This window comes from Melospiza melodia, chromosome 3 (assembly GCF_035770615.1).
Source record: "Melospiza melodia melodia isolate bMelMel2 chromosome 3, bMelMel2.pri, whole genome shotgun sequence".
Lineage (NCBI taxonomy): Eukaryota > Metazoa > Chordata > Aves > Passeriformes > Passerellidae > Melospiza > Melospiza melodia.
The window spans coordinates 122,508,305-122,528,687 of NC_086196.1; the positions used below are offsets into that span (position 1 = coordinate 122,508,305).

General features: G+C 36.4%; 1 protein-coding gene across 12 annotated transcripts in view; it reads right to left on the minus strand.

Moving 5' to 3' along the window:
• ADGRB3 (adhesion G protein-coupled receptor B3) overlaps nt 1-20,383 on the minus strand; it is a 445,420-nt gene that overhangs the window by 236,893 nt on the left and 188,144 nt on the right. For all 12 annotated transcript variants that reach the window (XM_063152986.1, XM_063152987.1, XM_063152982.1 and 9 more), the window contains 5 exons: nt 16,363-16,527; nt 13,306-13,470; nt 12,274-12,438; nt 5,601-5,702; nt 4,931-5,037 (listed from right to left, as the gene is read on the minus strand). In XM_063152986.1, the coding sequence (XP_063009056.1) occupies nt 4,931-5,037; nt 5,601-5,702; nt 12,274-12,438; nt 13,306-13,470; nt 16,363-16,527 (704 nt within the window). The remainder of the gene's footprint in view (nt 1-4,930; nt 5,038-5,600; nt 5,703-12,273; nt 12,439-13,305; nt 13,471-16,362; nt 16,528-20,383) is intronic.

A 20,383-nucleotide genomic window follows, 5' to 3' on the forward strand; every position in this document is an offset into this window, starting at 1 on the left:
TTATTGGTCATGCAGCCTTTCATAACCACAGTAAAAACAAAATTTCTAAGTCTCAGGAAGGATTTTACCCTATTTATCCAAATAAAGTAAAAAGAACCTCAAACCACACCTCAGAAGACATCAGTCCAGACTAGCCAAGTATTGGGTAAAGTATACAATTCTATGTGAAATAATTAGGCACATAATTTTCTGCTTCCAGATCAAAAGAAGATAATGAGCAATGAGGAACATACTTCGTAATATTATACAGACTAAGTTTGGGTCATTAGATCATCATCTAATTTGCCTTTCTACATATAACAGTCCATTAAGCCAGCAACAGATACACTTTAAAGAGATTAAAATATGCTAGACTGAAGTAGTTCAGTTTTCAGAAAATGAAACTATAGGCCAAGGGTAGAAAGAGAAAATAGGCTTCAGCAAGGTCCATAACTTCTGCTATTAACAGAACATAACAGTCCATAACATTCTGCTATAGAAGGAATTGATTTGGTAAAATGGTCTGAAAACCCAAATTATGTCTGTCCTACAGAAAGGAAAAATCCTCCAAATTCTGATAATTTAATCTGGAATTTAAGAAAGAAGGAAATTCTTCACTATTAACAAAACGCTGGTGATCAGTATGTGATTAAGAACTTTCCAGAAGGAAGTGAAGAAAGGATATCCTCTGCAACTAGAGTTTATTAAACCTTATGACTTTACTTCATTTACATCCACAATAAAAAATACAGTTGGACTTCTTGTCATAATTCCCTCTTTCTCAAGAATACATTTAAAAACATGCACATAATTGGGCAAAACATTCTTCTCAGCTACAATGATTGGTAACAGACTCAAGACAACGTGCTTGACTAAGAACGTTTTACTAATGCAAAGCTGCAGACACTGCAAACACATCAGGACAATGCAAGAAAACCAGAAAAAAATTTGGTATATGATCTGTGATGTTTCTTTTTCTGCTCATCAAGTTATTGCTTGATCCTCTACGTCCAGGAGGCAGTCTACCTATTTATCACTCTGAATTTTCCACTTATAGTGCTTTAGAGAGAATAATCCTAACTAGGTTCTTTACATATTATTATTACAGTTAAGCAAATAATTTTCTAATTATTTCATGGATTTGGGCATTTTTGTCCCTTAATATGTTCAGTGAATAAATTTTCTTATTAGTCAAGCAGCTGTAAAAGCTGGTCAAACAGTATTTGTTGAATTCATTTGATCATTGATTTGTACCAAATGTAGGATAAATTGTTCATGACTAATTGGTTCTGTTATTCAAAGAAATCTAATTATCATCCCTAGCTTTAAAAGGAACCCGTACCACAGTGCACAAGGTAAAATAAACTAACAGAAGTACAGGCTGTACATTTGTAACACAGCTGACATTCATAATTCTCTTAAACTGCTCTACCTCAAACTCCTATCGTGTAGGACACGGTGCCCTTGAAAGACATAAACTGAGTGTTGATCTCCACAAGTCAAACCATACCCTTCTACTATTTCATCATGTTCAAGTACATAGTCTCTTTGGAGGCTTTGTGTTTGCTATATTTTTACTATGACAGGAATTTCCTGAGTTGTCCCATGGACATGTAGGAACACTAAGAAGGAAGAGTGGCAAGGCAATAATTAGAAGACTTGAGATAAATTTCCTGCTTAAAAGTGGTCTCAGTTCTCCACAAGAAATGCAGATGTAGTACAGACTCATCTCAAAAATATATTGAGGACATATATTAATTTAAGACTGTTAATTATTCTGAAACTGTTGCAATAGAATATTAAGCATAATATTGATATATGTATCCAAAAGTGGTCCACGAGTCCAGACAATGTTACTCAACCCCGTTTTCCTCTGAGGTGCCATAACCTACATCTGAAGTGCCAGGGCATGCAGTAGAGGCAGTAATTCTGCCTGACACATTCTGTAAGTGACTGGAAAAAGTCTTGTTATTCATGGCGCTGGGGATTACGAGCAAAGTATATTATCTTTAATATTATGGGTGTATTTTTAGCTTTAATGATTCTCCATCTTTACAAACAGACTTTCAAATGGATTTTAAGATTAAAACATGGTGCCATTCTGGCATGATTTACAGAGCTACCATGTTGGTCTCAGTACAAGTCTTGAGTCAAGCTGAAGACCACACAGCACTGAAATTGGGTTTCAGTTTCTCTAAGGGTTGAAATTTGTCCCATGTCAATTCCGGGTGAGTAATAGAGAAAACTGTAAAAATACAAGAAGCTTTGTGCGTGAGGCAGTGAATCTACAGTAGTTATATACAGTAAGGGAACAGTCTTCAGGAGTCAATTACCTGTGGTTATGTGGTAAAACTCTACACTATATATAGCAAAGAATTGTGGTTTTCTCACTTTAAACTTTCTATCCCTCCTCTGTCCCAGAAAATCATGTTTTTATTGCCTGCTGACAATGGCCTCTCTGCCATGCTATCCTCCAAAGGGTGGCAGGCATTCTTTGGGAGAGTGCCCACTGGTGTGGTCTGAAATGGTCAGGGAGCATGCTAACACAAACACAGTTAAACTGGGCAGATGACTACAAGGATGGCTTTTAAGCTTATTTACTAGTACAACTATAAGCTTCCAGTTCAGCACCTGTGTAGCCAGGTTAGCAGGGTCTATGGCCAAGGAAATCTTCTCTGGCTCCCATCATACTGAACACTTTTCTATAGATAATATTTTCTTAGGTACAGCATCATGTGAATTCTACTATGTGATTTCTGGTTCTAGATCATAAGCAGCTTGATTGGAGGGCATAAAGACAGGGACTTGTTTGTCTTCTATGCTTTAATGTATTATATATTTATAATATTGAAATATATATAAATATAAAACTGCTTTATATCAACTTCAGGAACATAATTTTTTTGAAGACTGTGCATCTGATTTTCTTTTATATATTTCAGACAATAAGTGATAGAGATTCAGCTCAGATTTTATGGAAATATTCAGAGAACTGAGTGATACCCCACTCTATTCCTGGTCTGCATTGGTAAAATAACTTTATCGGTAAGTTAAGCACACTGAGACAACTCATACATGCTTTCATAAGCACACATATTTATTATAGCAACACCGTCTGTCAGCAGCTTCCTTATAAAGCCCTATTTTCAGGGATTTATGGAACTGACATATGTATCGTGGGGGGACAAGCCTACATTTGCTGGGCAATGACCTTATAGGTCTTTACCTCTATTTTCTCTGGTTCTTTAAATATGCTGCGTTGTTCACTTGGAGAAGCAGAAAGATGTAAGACAGACCAATTTTCCTTGTGAACAGTTCCCAAGTGTAAAAGAAGTCCACTTTAATTTGTATGCACATGACCCAGACTTAAATTTGTGCAGGAAAAAGATATGTTTAGGTGCTTCTGCAATTTTAAAAAAGCATTACCAATTTTTAAATATTCTTTGGCAGAAAGAATATTTCACAGCGTAATATATTTATATTAATATTTCAAAAAAGGAAATATAGAAAAAAAGAGAAATCTGCTCTAGGTTAGAAATGTCTTTTGTCCAACAAGTCAGACTTGCGGTTCTTGGAAAATTACCAGTGCCTACCAAAGCCAGGTAAGTCAAACCACTGAATAGCATGAAACAGCATTTAGCATAGTTTGAGCTGCAAACTAGCATAGACCTAACAAATGAAATTGTTGCAACAGAATAAAATACCGAAATTATTAAATGCAAAAATGTTACAACCAACTTAACGTGGTTTTTGAGTGTGAACACTAAAGGGAGAAATAAACATGCAGGCAGTTGTGTAAAATAGAAGCTTCTGTGTAGTGGGGAAAATTCCTTTGACAATCTATTCTGTCCTATCTTAAAAATAATTCTTGCTTTGGCCTACTCTGAAACTGAATCCCAGGCCTCAAATAAATTGGGTCTAACAAAACAGAAATGAAACTCAGAGGAATTAATCAAAATCTCCTCTAAGTAGCAATCCAGATTTGAGAACTGGCAGTCAGGCTACTGCTCTTCAAGCCACTAAAGAATTTTAAACATGTTACAGAGGTGTTGCACTTGGTTGAGAAGTTGGGAAGTTATGAGGCACAGAGCTGTATTAGTGTGCTGCTGCTGAATGATAAAAGGAGCAGTGGCCTTTGGAAAAGGATGAAGAGTAATAAGAATGTCAGTAGAATACATCATGCAGGGAAACCCATTGTCCATGAGAATGTTCAAAGGCTCATTTCCCACTATAGTATTAACCTGGCTGAACGCCTCATCTAGGGACATAGAGGGTACCTAATATACCTAACATAAATGATGATAATACATTTATAAAGCAATATACATTATGTATTACATCTATCCAAATAAACATGTTTAGGCAGTGCATAACTGTATAACGCCTATGCTTGCAAAGAAACTTTTTTTTAGGCTTTTTGAAAAAAACTCACATAGTATTTCTTCATCTAGAGTTACTTTACCTTTTCCAAGACACTGCGATAGATTTACCCTATAATCATTTCCTATTGTTACATTCAAATGTGAAGTTCTAAATTTGAGAGCAAAAAGAAACATTCCTGGCTTCCTACTGTGCAATTAAAGAATACACAGTATTACAGAATTCTCAGCAAGTTGCTCTTCCAGTAAATCTCATTTATTCACATCTCATTTTCTAATAAACTAAAATATGTCTTGCCTCTGACCCCTATAGAAATTTCATGCAGCAGACATGAAAGAAGGGAATCTGATTCATTTTTCCACTTCTACAGTAGGACAAGGCTTATTTCACAAACACCAGCATTATACAAGATTAAAATAATATCCATTAACATAAATTATTCTTTCTCACATCTGTTTTCCTCTTGGTATTGCTTAAGAGAAACCTGAGAGCAAAAAAGTAAGTTTCTTTTTTATGCCAATGATAAGTAATGAATAAACAGAGCAAGTACTAAAGCTGACTTTGCACCTACTGAATGCTGCAAGTGTCTGTACTCGTTTGATATGCATCTAGCAAAGCTTGGATGTTCCCAAAAGGCCACTCCATGAACACTGAGAGAGCAGCGTCTGCTAGTGGTGCCTGTAAGACACAAAAGAGACAGAAAATATTTATATAAGAGAGAGCAACTGGAAAGAATAAACCTTATTTAATCTATATTCCATGCTATTTTAAAGGCACACAGAGAAACAATTTCATGCAATGATCATCGGTATATAGAGAGTAGTATAAGATCCTGAAACACATTTCAGTGTTTACTTGATTGCTTTTCAGCAGTGTTTCCTTAATTAAAAAGATTTTTATGTTCTCCCTCGTTTTCATCACTTTGCCTGATACATCCAGTCAAATTGATTTCTTGTCAGCTTTTTCTTTGTGGCTATAATGTTCACATGTACATGTATACATATGTATATATACAAATAAAAGTACATACATCACAGACCCATGCATATATGTAAGCTGTAAGAGACGTCATATGTACATGTGTATGTCTTCATGGACATGCATAAGTCAATGTGTGTTGTTTATACAGATATATTCATATATATGCATATTTATATGAGTCCAGTAATAATTTATCTAAGACACAAAGCAAAGTATTTCTCCCCTTTTTATCACCATAAAATTTCAAAGTAGTACTGTACCTGTGGCATTGAGAGGACATCGATTGAATGCCATGTCCCCAGCTGGGGTCCTTTTCCACACCATTGACATCAAATAGTCTTCAGGACATATTTCATAAGGCGCTGTCATTTGCAAATGAGAATTTAAATAGAAACATTAACATATTTTATATCAGCAAAATAAGTGTTCCATTTCACCCTACTTTTTTCCTGAGATGTTTATGTTAACATAACTTGGGTTAGTTTTAAGTTTGAAGTAAAAAAATGAGAAGCCTGAAATTTCACGCATCTGTTTTTGTGACAGTATTTACTTCATATAACCCATGGCTTTATTCTCCCCAGCAAGCAAGCACTTTTTAGGTTATAGTTACAATGTTAACAGGTTTGACTCTTTCCTGTTGCTCTATTTTGATCAATAGCACTAAGAAGCCAACAGAAGATGATGAGACTTAAACTGTGATAAGTTATAATGCTAATCTTAAACTAAAATTTGTAAATATTTTTCTAAAATTGAATCTTTATGTGAAAGAAATAGTTCTGAAAAGACAGTTGAAGCATTAAATGTGCTGAAGGTGCTAAATGAGAATTGTGTATTCTGAAGGATATTATAAAATCAGGCTATTTCTTTGAAATGTGTTTCAGTACAAGCTGGTAATTAAGAAAGTATAGTCAATAATGTGGGACTGAATGTCTATAAAGCAAAATAACCTTTTACTGGTTATTGCAATACCATTTAAAGGGAAAAATATTGTCACAATTTTGTACTAACAGAACTGCATGGGGAAAAATAAACTTCAGCAAATGCTTCATGTTTTATTTTCGCATGGTCACAACAGCAGATTCCTCTTGCTCTTTATATGTTAGTGTATATTCCAGTTTATGATTTTTGAGTAAATTAGATTAGCACAGAAAACATCTGGCTGTAGTCATCTCACAACTCACATCACTGACATGTTAGTTAATGAAATCTAAGTCACTCCAAGTTCAGTGGAGAAAATCAGGAATTGTTTATTATTAAATGTATTTCCAGAAAAAAAAAAAGTAACCCTGCTGTAGTACAGCAAAGTGGTTACAAAACAAGAAAAAAGAAAAGAGAAAGGAAATTCATTCTAGCAGATGGTGTGATAAGGTAGAAAGCAATTCAATGATTCACTCATGGTTGCATGGGAAATCTCTCGCAGAGGCAGGAACAGACTACAGATTTTGCCCATCCCATTATCTACCCCATAAAATCGTCCATCTTCCCTGTTTTGCCCTTCTGCTGACGGAAGTGTGAGCAAGGGAACTGAGTAGACTTTTGCACAAAGCTGTACCCTCTCTTTGTAGAGGACAAAGAATACCTAGCAGATGGCTCAGTAATACTAATATGAATCACAGTTGGGCAGAAAAATTGCTTGCTAAATTTGCCTCACCATCAGCATTCCTGAATCGTAAATCAAGACAGTTGGTGCTGCACAAAATGCAAGAGATCCATTAATGGCAAAACCCAAAGAAAGTCAGTGAAATCCATAATCTAGAATACTAGCCCTGCTTCAGATATGCCCACAGAGTGAATGCATCAGGACAGTGATACACTGGGAAAAAACAGATTTTGATAAACATAAGCCATCTGGTGACATAAGCAAAAGCAATTATCATTCTATTATGACCTTATAAACAAAAGAAATGTTCTGTTTTGAGGAGCGTAAATTAACATAATAAGGAGGTTATATTATAAATTACATAAATTTGCCAGAGCTTATAGCTCTGTGAGAACTATATTTGTTATGCAGCTGTGGCCATTTCAAATGTGTTGTGTTCACTAATCAGCACTTTAGGTGCTGATTCTCAGAACTAAAACTCTTCTCTCCACATACTGAATGTTACATGTGAGATTTTTTGCTTTTAAAAAAATATATAAATACATCTATATGCACCATATTTTCTCTTTCACATTAGCAAGCCTCAGGTAGTATCAGAGATTTCCCATCTATTTGGAAGGGTACTAGTGTGCTTTTGAATTAAAGTTTTCAGAACTCAAGATTATATTGAAACTTCAACCTAGGGCTGGAGATAAGCGGTGCACTTGTGTGTTGTGTTCAGAAGTAAAAGGCACTCCCAAGACCTTGAGTCATCAGGAAAGAGGTATGGAAGCAGATGGAACTTGGAAGAAGTTTTGCTTAGTCCAGGCAAAGCCCTTTTCCTGGTCTCTGGCTGACTCTTGGCCAAGGATCAAGGAATGCTGCAGATAAAAACAAACTCCTTCTTCCCAAAGCTCAAACCTATCTGGCAGAGCTTACTCATCAGGCATTTGCCCACATTAAAGCATCTGTGAGGCTGCAACCCATGTCACTCATGGAGGCATTACAGGCACACTATATCTGACTTAAAATTCTTGTTGATCCTCAGAACCAGTTCAAGTATTTCTGTAACTATGGCACAATTAATTCATAACACACCCACAGGTAAATATGAGTTTGCTGTACAAAGTCATAGAAAACTACCAGAATTTAGAAGCAAATAGCAAATACTGAGGTAAAATTTGCTATCATTGGGAAATAAAAGGCAGTCCTCTTTCACTCTTGATGTGAATCACCAGCATCTTCCCACACAGAGCATGCACTCAAATGTACCACGCTACACCCCTGTAAAGATAGACCTGAATTCATCCCACCTAAGCACAAATATTCAACAAAGTCAGTGGTTTAGAAGCACAGTCTTCTTCTGACATTACTGGAGAGAAGACGTGCATCTCCCAGAGGCAATCAACCCAACTGGGATCTGTGGAAGCTCAGTACAGCACACAAAGCAAGAGACACATGGGGTCTCACAGAGTCTACCATCCACACAGGCAGATCACAAATATGGCAGAGGGTAACAAAAGGGTGAGACAAGTGAGCCTACAGCACACAGCAGCTCGAATGATGGTAGAACTACAGCTCCTCTCTTGAATCCTAATTCAATGCCCCAGGCAGAATTATCATAAACAAAGGCAACAGGAAAAAAGCTTTTGGATGTCTTATAGAATAGTGCTGTAATCGGAGACAAAAAAACTTCCCAAAGCTTTTATTTTATTATTTAGCTGAGTATCATTCGAATTACTTGAATCTTCTCCCTTCTCCTATTCTGTCTTATCTATTTAATACTGCTGCGAAAAAAAACTTCCATCATTGGTGGGAAATGATCACTCAATCTTTGGTTGTTGTGCACTCTTGTCTTTCTGTTAGCTAACAAGATAGTCTAGCACTGTTTTCAGTTATACTTTGGTCTAAAGTACCCCCATATCAGGCTTTATACTACTGAAAATATGCTTATATTTTCAGTAGTATAAATGCTGAGAAGCTTTTTTGAGTAAAAGCTAGGTAAAACATTAATATTGGAAACAATTACAGAGGTAATATACATTTAAATATTGGGAAATTAGGTATTTCTGGAAACCAATACTGTATTGTTTAAACATGATATATTCTTCTGGCTGTCATAGGAACATAGTCCTATTTTTATAAAAATAAATTTACAGGAGTCTTCTACCCTGTATAGTGCTGCACTTTGGTTTTGGTAGTCCCATCTCTACATTTTTACTGACACATTTGGTGGAAATTGCCTTATTTATCTTATACAATCTTCTACAAGTTTCTGATCATCTTGCCATGCAACTCCTTATCAGATGCATTTTCTTTTGTTATCTAGCTGTCTCCATTATTCTTATAGGACAGATATAGTGTTCATTCATCTCGTGTAAGTTTTCTGCTGTGACTCCTGAGTGACTAGCTGTTTACCAAATATAAAAGCATTTTTTACTTTCTCCAATTTGCTTCCAATTTTCTGAAGTTATCCTTCACGGAAAAATGTTTTGAGTGCAGAGTACTGCTGACCTACTAGGAGTGAGGTTTAACTTAAGACATTTGGGATGCAACAAAGCAGCAATAACTGAACCCAAAATGTCTTCAGATCTTTGTTTTTAATTCCTAGATTATTCCACAATGGAAGGAAAAAACATCAGTTTTAAAATTTATCGCTGTATATATAAACAAATCACAAAGAAAGATGCAAAAAATTTGTTCAGAAACCAAGCTTTTTGAGAAACCAGTTTTCAGATAGTTGTTGCATTTGGGTAAAACTTTACAAAGTGAAGGCCTTGTAAAATCATGGCTTAGGCCTGCTACTTTGGCTAAGCAGAAAAGGACGATGGGAAAGTGACTCAGCTGGTTTAGAGGTGGAAAAACAAGTTATGTAACCATGGTGTGCTCACATCGTGGTGTATGGAGGTTGGTTGAATTACATTTGCTATGATTTTAATCTATGTAGCTGATAACTGGCTAATTGCTTAAAAAGGCCAGGTATTTGCAATAAAGCAGCTCTCCTCTGCACCTGCCTGGGGACTCTGCGTCACTTCACACCCCCAACTCACAGACAGCACTCCTGAGTCTGCCTCTCTTAATGCTGCTGAAAGTAATTCAGTTCATGCCCCAGCCCCTTGAAGGGAAGCACAGAGAAACTATGAAAAATTTTCACATAATACTCAGATAATGCAGAACACAAACTACACACTGTCCAGCCACGATTTTCAGTTATCAAGTAAGCACTCTGTTTGCAAAGTATCTTATTAACATCAGTCACTATAACAGAAAAAGGCTTTATTAGCCTTTTGCTTGCACAATTTAAAGCAGCTATAATTTAACTTTTTGTAAGTCAACAGACCTCTGGGTGATACAAGCAAGTGCAGCTTCATACCCTTAACAAAAATATTCCATGGTTCTACACACCTGAGGATCTTATTTTATTCAAAGCAATGCTAATACAAGAAAAAGGATCAACATTATAGTTTTCTCACACTGTTTAGTGGCTTACATAGAACAAGAAACTAGTGAGACAAAAATAGCTTTTCTTAGCTATTCCAGGGCTAGGAAGAAATGCATACAAATAATGAAATTTTCTTATACTTTGAACAACTCTGTGTAGTACTTTCCAATTTTACTTGTTTATAGAATGTAATTTGTATATAATTTTATAAAATTTTGTTAAATTATCTCTACATTTAAATCTGAGACTTCAGTAAATGTCAGTCTAGAGGCAAATAAATCTGTAATTCATGTCTAATAGTCTGCACAAGCATAGCTTGTTAAAAGGTGCTTCAGGTTAGAGTTTCTATAAGCACACTAAATCTAATATGAAATTAATCAAGTAAATAAATAACTTCACCAAATGGCAAATAAAGCTCTGTGTGCATTTGACTTGTAAATACATCTGTAAAATATTTTATTAACAGCAGGTGGCAACCTTTGAAAATTGGACTGCAGCAGCATGGCTTTACTTTTAAATACACAAATGCAAATTATTTCAAGAATGGTTTTATAAGCAGCATCTAGTTCATCTGACTGCTTATTGAGAAGATTCATATTAATCTTCTATTAGTGTTGTGCTTTATAGAGGAAGGCTGCATTACCCATGGAAATTAGTTTGCTTAGGAATCCAATACAAATACTATTTTGTACTGCTTTTCAAATGATGAAATTTTTATTAAAATTAAAGAAATAATTTAAAAAGCAAGTTAAATTCAGTTAACTTCTACAGTATAGTATTATAACTTTCTAACTACAGATAGTCTTTTTGTTGTTCTTCAAATGCAATGAGACTAATTGTTCCCGCAAGTACCTTGAAAACTGTTCCTTGATGTCTGTCAAGGGATCAATATGCCCCCTATGAAAAATAGGGGCTTGATAACATAAAATTCACATCTCATTTCCTGACCCAAAGCATCCCTGCCATTTAAGTCCTTCTCTGACCACCAGAGAACACAGCCAGCAAAAATGTCCAGAAGTCAGATTGCTAGATTGATTTTTTGCTGCTTCCTGGCTTGCAGTTCAGATTGCATAATTTCCCAAGTGGATGGCTAAAACATCCTACCCTCCTGACTAACTACTTATTTTTTATCTTTCACCTATCCAACAACACATTCTTTTACTTTAGAACAATGTGTGTTTATGATAAATACTATCTGATTCACCAGATATTCTTCTTTATTCATCATTTTTGAAGAAGCTAAAAAATACGCTTTTATTGGCTTTTAGTGGGAAAGACTTAAATCTGTTGGGAGGGCAAAGTAAAGAGTGATACAAAGTGTTATATTAAAAAAGTGATATTCAAGCATTATATTAATGCTTAATAATAGAAAGATGTGTCTTTCAATTACTTTCCCTATTTTATAAAACGTGGCTCACATATCCATTCATTCACTCTCTACACTATGGTAAGGCTCACTTTATCTCTTATTTTTACTGCACTAGATCTTACCCCAAAAGTTTAAGAGATGTCACTTGTATACTGGATAGAAGGAATTCCAGATTATAAAAACAGCCCTGGTATTCTCAGATACAGGGCGTTCAAACAGATTTTCTATAGTAAATTGCTCCTGCTCCAAATATAATAGACATTCCTTGGCAATCAAGTATTTTTTATAACTATTTTTACTATGGCACTTTGCTTTGCTCAAAACTTGATGCATTGTTCATACGTCTAATAGGGCTCATTTCCACTTAGCTGCATAAACAGAAATCTAATGAGAAAACCAGCAGTGACTTGTCTAAAGCAAGGCCAGACACAGCTACTTATGGCTATTACTCCACAGACATTGATCTCATCTTTCCTAAGGATGCCCATAAAAATAAGCCCTGTTGTAGTGTAAATAATAACAGCAATTGTATTTTCATCTCACCAGGACACCTCTGTTCACTGCAGCGTCTAACTTCCTCTCCAGTTCCTTCACACTGCTGCCCTGTCACAGCAGCACCTTGACAGATCCTTATCCTCCGCTCCCAGCCACCGTCACAGGATTTGGAGCAGCCACTCCAGTGGCCCCACTGGTTCCACTGGCCATTTGCTGTTTGGAAAAATATAATTACAGTGGTGATATGACGACAATCATAATGGACAATTACTCTTTTTTAAAATTGATTTGTACAGTGCTGTTGTACAGTAACAATACACATTTAAAATGTGCCTAAGTAAGTACCCTTAAAAGAAACTAAGTAAAAACATTTTTGCATGTGATATTTTAAGATCTTGATTTTTACATGTTCTCACAGAGCAAATGAGGCTTAGAGGTAAGTCCATATAGAATCTACACACCCTGAAAAGCTGCTTTTGCACTGTCAGAGGATCATGAAGTAGTCTCAGCCCAAAAGGGAATCAGTTCATATATATTAACTTTCTAGGTTCATGAAAAACTTAAGTACTTTAGGCTTCAAAAATACCTGCCTAAAACTGCTGAATGTCCTTCAAAGAGCAATAAAACCAAAAAGTTGATGTGCAGCCTTCATGCAGCCTTTCAGGGCACACTCTCCAGCATTTTCATTATCAAGTAAATATGAATGAGGCCCCAGGACTCAGAGAATCACAGAACTGCTAGGGTTGGAAGGGACCTCTGGAGATCTTGTGGTCCACCACCCCTGCCAAGGCAGGGTCACCTGGAGCGAGTGGCACAGGAACACCTCCAGGCGGGTTTTAAATGTCTCCAGAAAGGGACACTCCACAGCCTCCCTGGGCAGCCTCTTCAGTGCTCTGCCACCCTCAGTGTAAAGAAGTTCTTACTCTTATGTTGACATGAAACTTCTTGTGTTGTAGTCGGTGACTTTAGTTCCAGCAGCTGCCCTGCCCCTCGCAGCCCGCTGAGGCCAGGCCCGCCCGCCCTGCAGGCCCCGCTGCAGTGCGGACGGAGCGCAGCCGGGCGCAGCCGCTCGCTACTCACCGGTGCACTCGGGGTTGTAGCACTCCCGGCTCTCGGCCCAGGGCCCTCTGCACTCGGAGCCGCCGTGGGCCGCTGCCGTGCACTGCCTGCTTCGCTGCTGGGTGCCATTGGAGCAGGTCACCGAGCACTGGCTCCACGAGCTCCACTCCTGCCACTGTCCGTCCACTGCCGCCGCGGCCACAAAAGAGATGGACACAGCACAGTTACCGCCGGAGCCACGCAGGTGACCGCAGCCCCTCGGGCTGGGCCCAGCCTGGCTTCTCATGGCAATCAAATACACAAACCAAGGTTATGAGCTGCTTTAAACTAATAGAAAATTGTTTTCCTTTTCCTTCAAGTAAAGAGCGTCCCATCTCCTCTAATTGCACGCTGATGTAAAAAAGGATAAATAATTATTTTGGTCACATACTCTTTGAGAGGTGTTATTAAAAACAAGACCTTATAAAAAGACTGGTCTTTCTAGGCAAAAGTGAGAGCCGTTCTTGTATCATGTAAGTAAACCCTGAGCCCTCTGAAGTGATTCCTAAGAACTGCAGTGATAGCTCAGACAGGTCAGATTATAACATTGGTGCTGACAGTGAAACGAGATGTCTTCAGTTGAACAGGAAAAGGAAAACGGGAGTTACCCCTTTGCCTCACATACAGGCTCTCTTCTCTGTATTCACAATGCTGAATATATTTTTGATCATTCATCCTCCCTGTGAGGGAAATTATCTCAGTTCTTCAGCATTTTTTTGAGATAAAATGTAGCAGGACAGAAACTGCCTGCCTTCCTTGCTTTCTTATCAGATTTGCTGTTGTGTTTGCATATTGCATAATCTTCTTTCTGAAATGGACAAGTTAAATGTCTAAACAAAATGAAAATGGTGGAAATGGCTCTGTATTTAGTAATTTGTATTAGCCCATGCACTTGAGCTTGGATGAATATTCTCCTGAGTAAAGGTTAATGACTGTTATTAATAATTTTGCATATCAGAAAGCTTCATGAGGTAAATGAAAATATTAAAAAGCAAGGTAATGAAAAAACATAAAGCAATTATGCTTCCATACAAGTTAAAAGTTATATGGTCGATAATAATAGGACTAGGCAGTATGTTTAAAAACAGGCAAGCATTATGAAATGTGTTATGACTAATTGTGCTAATTCAGGATCCTGCATTCATAGAGATTGTGGCAATCATCAGTTCCTCATTACCCCTGTAGTTAAATATAATCTCAAAATGTAGGTTCTAATATAATTTTGATTAATACTCGTCCTTGAAAACCTGGTTCTATAACTGCTAGTGCTATATAAGCACCACCACTCCAAACAAGGAATTTCACTTGGTGCACTTGCCAAACCCTGTTTTCAGGATTCTTCTAAAGGGGAGTTGGAATAGCAGCTCCCTAAACTGATGGTGTTAATGTCTAAAATAGAAAGAAGAATCTTAAAGTTAGTGATTAAACATACTGTTCTGTATGGGTGTGTCACTGTTCAGTAAATAATTGAGGCAAACTATTTTGCTAATGTCAGACATAAACAACAGAACATTTCAAAGATACTACCCATATCCTGGGCCCAGGATCTCAGCACCAGTGAATTAAAGGAAGAGATTTTCCAAGGCTTTTCTCTGAAGTTCTGTATTAAGTATTCCGTGTAATGCCTGGTTGTGAAGCACTTCTCAATGCAGATGCCTCTGAAGCTATGAAGCTGAGCCCTGATAATTTATTCAGAAGAAAATGGATATCTTTCCAAACATGGATGCTAGTTCCACTCATTAATCATAAAAGGTTTATGTGAAGAGGAAAACATTATGGAAATTACATTTCAATGCACCCTCTTCAGTTTTATTCGTTGCTATATAGTATTATTTAGGATAGGAAAGATCAAATCAATTATTATACTGTCTTTGGAGAAAACTCATTCTGCAGCTTCTCATATATATTTCATACATCTCTCTTCTTTATCTTTAGGAGAAAAGAGCATGTGAGTTTTCTATTTCAGAAACACCCTTTAAAAATAGAGAATTCTACATGAAGATTCCCTTAATAAATTGAAAATGCAAATTGCAGCAAATCTTAATATTGAGCAAAGACTTAAAGTGCTGCTTTTAAATGTAACAGTATAGAAGTGTCTCTAAAAGTCATTTAGATATAAATGATGTTTCAAAATCCAGAGTTCTCAAGTAATTTTTTTGACAGATTAGGTCAAAGTATCTTTTGTTTTTCTTCTCAATATTGAAGCAAACTGGATGCATTAGATGTATACATGCATTTTGAAAAAGTTGGTCTAAATTAATCACAATCTAAAGACAAAAAGTTGAAAATCAATTTTGAAAGAACACCTTTTTTTTTTTAGTAATCTTTAATTTTAGTAGATGGACATTTTAACATGAAGCCTGTGCATTGTTTATTTGGTTAGTGGTAATTTTTTGACATTGGTTTCACACATAACTACCAGAAATGAGGCACCTAAACATGTAATACAAGAACATAATGGGTATTCAATATTGCCCTAGCTTGTGTGAGCCTTTCTGTCTGTACACATGTAAAAATATCCATTTTGGATAAATTAGCAATTTAAAGGTTATGGTTTCACAAATATGTTTGACATATCATGAATAAATAATTACAGTGAACCTCTAAGCAAACTGTAACTTTTAAACTGTATTTTGTATTCTATAATTTGTACAGATATGGGGGACACAAACCATGGGACCTCTAAATGTCTCTCTTTCAGGCACAGTCAGGAAGTATTTTGCCTTTTGGTTCTCCGAGACCCATCCTGAATCAAGACTTCCTACACAACATACTGTGCCCTACAGAGAGAGTACCTCAAAGAAACTAAATATTATTTGCATCTGTCCTGAACAGTTACCATCCTGACTATATACTTTAACCATTGCAGTCAGAATTATGAACAATTGTAAGAGCCATCCTTCCCAACAAACAATATTACTCAAGATAGTCACTTTGGATAATGTTTTCTTTCCTATGTGCAAGGCGCTATAAAAGAAGCCACAAACAACCCACATTAAATGCACTGTAACAAAGCAGAGAGTTGCTGTATGAGCTCACCAGGGCAGAGTGCAATATTGCAAGGTTTGTGCTGTGTTTCAGGTCCATCACATGATCTTCCCCCATACTGGGGAGGTATACATGACCTTGTTCTAGTTCTTTGGCCTCGACCACATGTGAATGAACACAAACTCCAAGGGGACCATTCCTCCCAAACGCCATGTACTGCAACAAACCATACAGATTTTAACCAGAAATAGACACACAAGTAACAAAGGATTTCAAAATAAACAAGATAAACATTTTAAATAGGAGTTATTCTGCCACCTTTAAGGACATCAGGTTCATAGGTAAGCTTTATCATAGGAAAACACATACTTTTAAAAGCTTAGTTGATTTTAATTTAATCATATTTTCTCTAAAGTATATTTAAAAATATACTTTGAAACATTTTCTCTAATCTTTAAACTAATCTCACTATCACAGTTTCTCTTCTTTGACTGTTTTACACATGATGACTTTCCTTTTCAGGAGGCATGCTTTTGTGAAAATTTGGCATATACCTTCTGTATCAAGGCAACTGTAAAATCTAAAACCAATCAAAAATAAGCTTTCTTTTGAAATTATAGAAATAAATGCAGTAATTTCTTACTATATCAATATCACAAATTGGAGCAGTAATCTTAAAGTTTTTTCAACTGTTTAAATTCTGGTGGAAATATGGTGGCAGATGGCTTGATTATCTTCATCAAAAATTCCAAGACCACATAAGTAAAAGAATTATATACCATTTCCATACATGAACATATTCATTGATTTAACAGACTGTAATACATGCTTTACTCTTGGAAAAACATTCATTCAACAAACTGCAAATACCTTCAGAGTTCACAATAAATTACAAACTTATAATACTATTTTTACATACAAATATTTGATAATATTAATATAAGGAATCATAGAAGATGAATCTTTCTATACTTCAAGCATTTTCTACTATAGGAGAAACTGATATACAATATCCATGTGAGCTTCCATACTATATGCAACCCCTTTACAGAAAAAATCAGTGAAATTGTCAGAAAATTCTCTACATGTACATTTGTAAAACAGTTCAATATAAATTGAATAATACCGCAAAGCAAACTTTAGTTATTTTTCTTCTGCTTTAATAAGAACAGTTGCACAAATTTAAATTAGGCAATGTCAGAACAGGAATGTAGTGATGAGAACTGCAATAATGTTCAGCATTTAAGAGAAATCCAAAGACTTAGTATCCAGACTGAACATGTCACCCCGTACCACATAATTCTGTTTCTGAAGCCCTGTCTGTTTGAAGGGTGTCTGGAGGGGCAAACTGTGTATAACATCTGAGTGTATCAGTAGTAATGATTCACAACATTACAGAAGAAATAGATTTTCTGTTTTGTCCTCACTTTTTTTCATCACTGTGAAAGAACTTCTCATATATAGGTTTCCTTTGCCCTGAAGGCACATATACCCTGCCCAGTTTCTACACATACAATCCTTTTCTTGCAGGAATCAGAATAACATTTCCTGAGGTGAAATTCAATTGCAAGGCTGTGGAAGGACATTCAGCTCCCTGGCACATTATCACAAATTCATCAGTAAGATCAAGGGGAATTCAGCAAGTAGGTAAGTTCTATTGTCTTTCATTTAAAGTAAGAAAAAATGTCATTTCAGACACTATGTTGAGATAAAAAGTTCGTTAGTTAACTTCTGAGAAATTGTACCTGACAGAAAATGTCAAACTTAATTCAGGGAAGATTTTAACTCACTGGACAACAGCTCAATCAATGAAAGGTTTTCATTTGGTCATGTAAAAGTGGTCAAAAAGACCACATCCTACGTCCTTATTATCTTTCTCTAAATATCATATCCATCTGCATTATTTAAAAAAAAATAACCCTCAGGAACAGTTCAAATTAATGTTAAAGTGACAGATTTTAGTCTAGTTAGTTTAGAAACCTTGATTAACTTTGACATTTTTGTCAAAAACAGAAAGTCTTGCACTTCTAAAAATAGTAAATTTATGACTATACCTGCCCATAACTCTTTTAGTTTTAGCTGTTCTCAACAGGTACTATACTTCTACAGCTGTTTTTATTCAGCTATATAATTGATTTTTTTTTCTCATTGGCAAGGTGTTAGATTACGAATCCAGACACATCTCTAAGATTCCAAATTTTTTATCATATCAGCAAAATTAATGGAAAAACAGTTTGTCAGATCAGATTCCAAACAATAACCAGTAATAAAAATATTACATAATTTCATCTCCTGATACCACAACGGTTGATTAAAATGTTCAGATGCAACAAGATTTTTAAAAAGTATAAAAATTAGCTAAACAAAGTTATTCCAAATTCTAAAAAGATTATTCTTTAGAAAAAAAAAAAATTGAAAAGGTCTTGACCCTATGAAGACATAGAGTGGGGTTTTTCAGGGCACATCCAAGTTTAAGCCTATTGCTTAATTTGGAATTTTGATTCCATGTTGTCAAAATGTTCTAAGTTAGTTGTCTTTGTCTGAATTTTTGTCTTTAAAGGTCTTTAACCAAGAGGATGTGTATTTATTCAGGCAAGAGTTGATTGCATGCTAGCAGCAATACAGAACAATTCCTATGTGATTTTGGAACTAAACACAAGCCAAAACAAAATGTTTCATTTTGGATGGACTGAAAGCAGCCTCTATCTGTTTGTCGTTTAAATTAAGCTGTGCCAAAAATCATCTTCCATGACAAATTTTACCTCATTAATTGAAAATTTCACAGCACCTTCTTGCATTTGTAGACTTTTATATCTGAAACTAGTAGTCCAATAAAAAAATCAAGGATGGAATAGGCATAACACTAAAACAACACATTACAGAAGTGCCCAGTATTATCCAGATTATCTTTAAAAGAAAATCTTAATTAAAAGTTTCTTACCCCTGATTTTTTCTTTCTGATATTTTATTTACACCTTCTTTCTTTAACACTATTTTCTAAATGCAAAAAAATCCCCTATAGCATCTGATGAATTATAGCCAGATGAGCTATGCCAAATTACACCAGATGGAGAGCTGGCCCGCAGAGGAGTTACTGTTTTCTATAACACAATTTCAGATGCAAGATTCATTATTTGGGACAAAAATATTCAGATTATTGCCAGCTTCTCTGTCAAAAACATTGCTAGCACAACAAGTTTGGATTACTGCAAAGCATCTTTCCCATCTCTCTGCCACTCTGTGAACCTAATCATGTTGAAGTGAACACCCACAGTGTTCACAACACACAACTGCTGTGAAGTGGAAGGAGGCGTTAGGCCATGCTGGCCTTCATCCTACAAACATATTTTGTGAGATTTTTATTGGGGTTTAAACACTTTTGATTTGTTCAGCTTTAAATTGAACAGATATTGAAAAAACTATGGCCGTTGCCATGGTGCAGGTAGGTCCAGTACTGTGTGATGCCTCCATCACTGACACAGACAGCGGGACTGAGCGCACCCTCAGCAAGTCTGCAGACAACACCAAGCTGAGTGGTGTGATTGACAAACCTGAGGGACAGGATGTCATCCAGAGGGAGCTGGACAAGCTGTAGAAGCAGGCCCATGTAAAAGCTATTAGGTTCAACAAGGTCCTGCACATGGCTTGGGGGCAGCCTGGTTTCAAAACAGGATGGGAGATAATGGGATTGAGAGCAGCCCTGCAAGGAAGGACTTCAGGCTGTTTGTAATGAGATGTTGGGCATGAGCCAGCACTGTGCATTTGCTGCCCAGAAAGCCAAACACATCCTGAGCTGCATCAAAAGCATCATGGCCAGCAGGGTGAGGGAGGAGGTTCTGCCCTGCAACTCCACTCTGGTGGGACCCCACCTGGAGTGCTGCCTCCAGCTCTGGATCCTTAGCATAGAAAGAATGAACCTGTTGGAGCTGGTCCAGAGCACTGCAACAGATGATCAGAGAGATGGAACATCTCTCCTGTGAAGACAGGATAGAACAGTTTGGGTTGTTCAGTCTGGAAAAGAGGTCTCCATAGAGACCTTATTATGGCCTTTCACTAGTTAAAGGGGATGTCT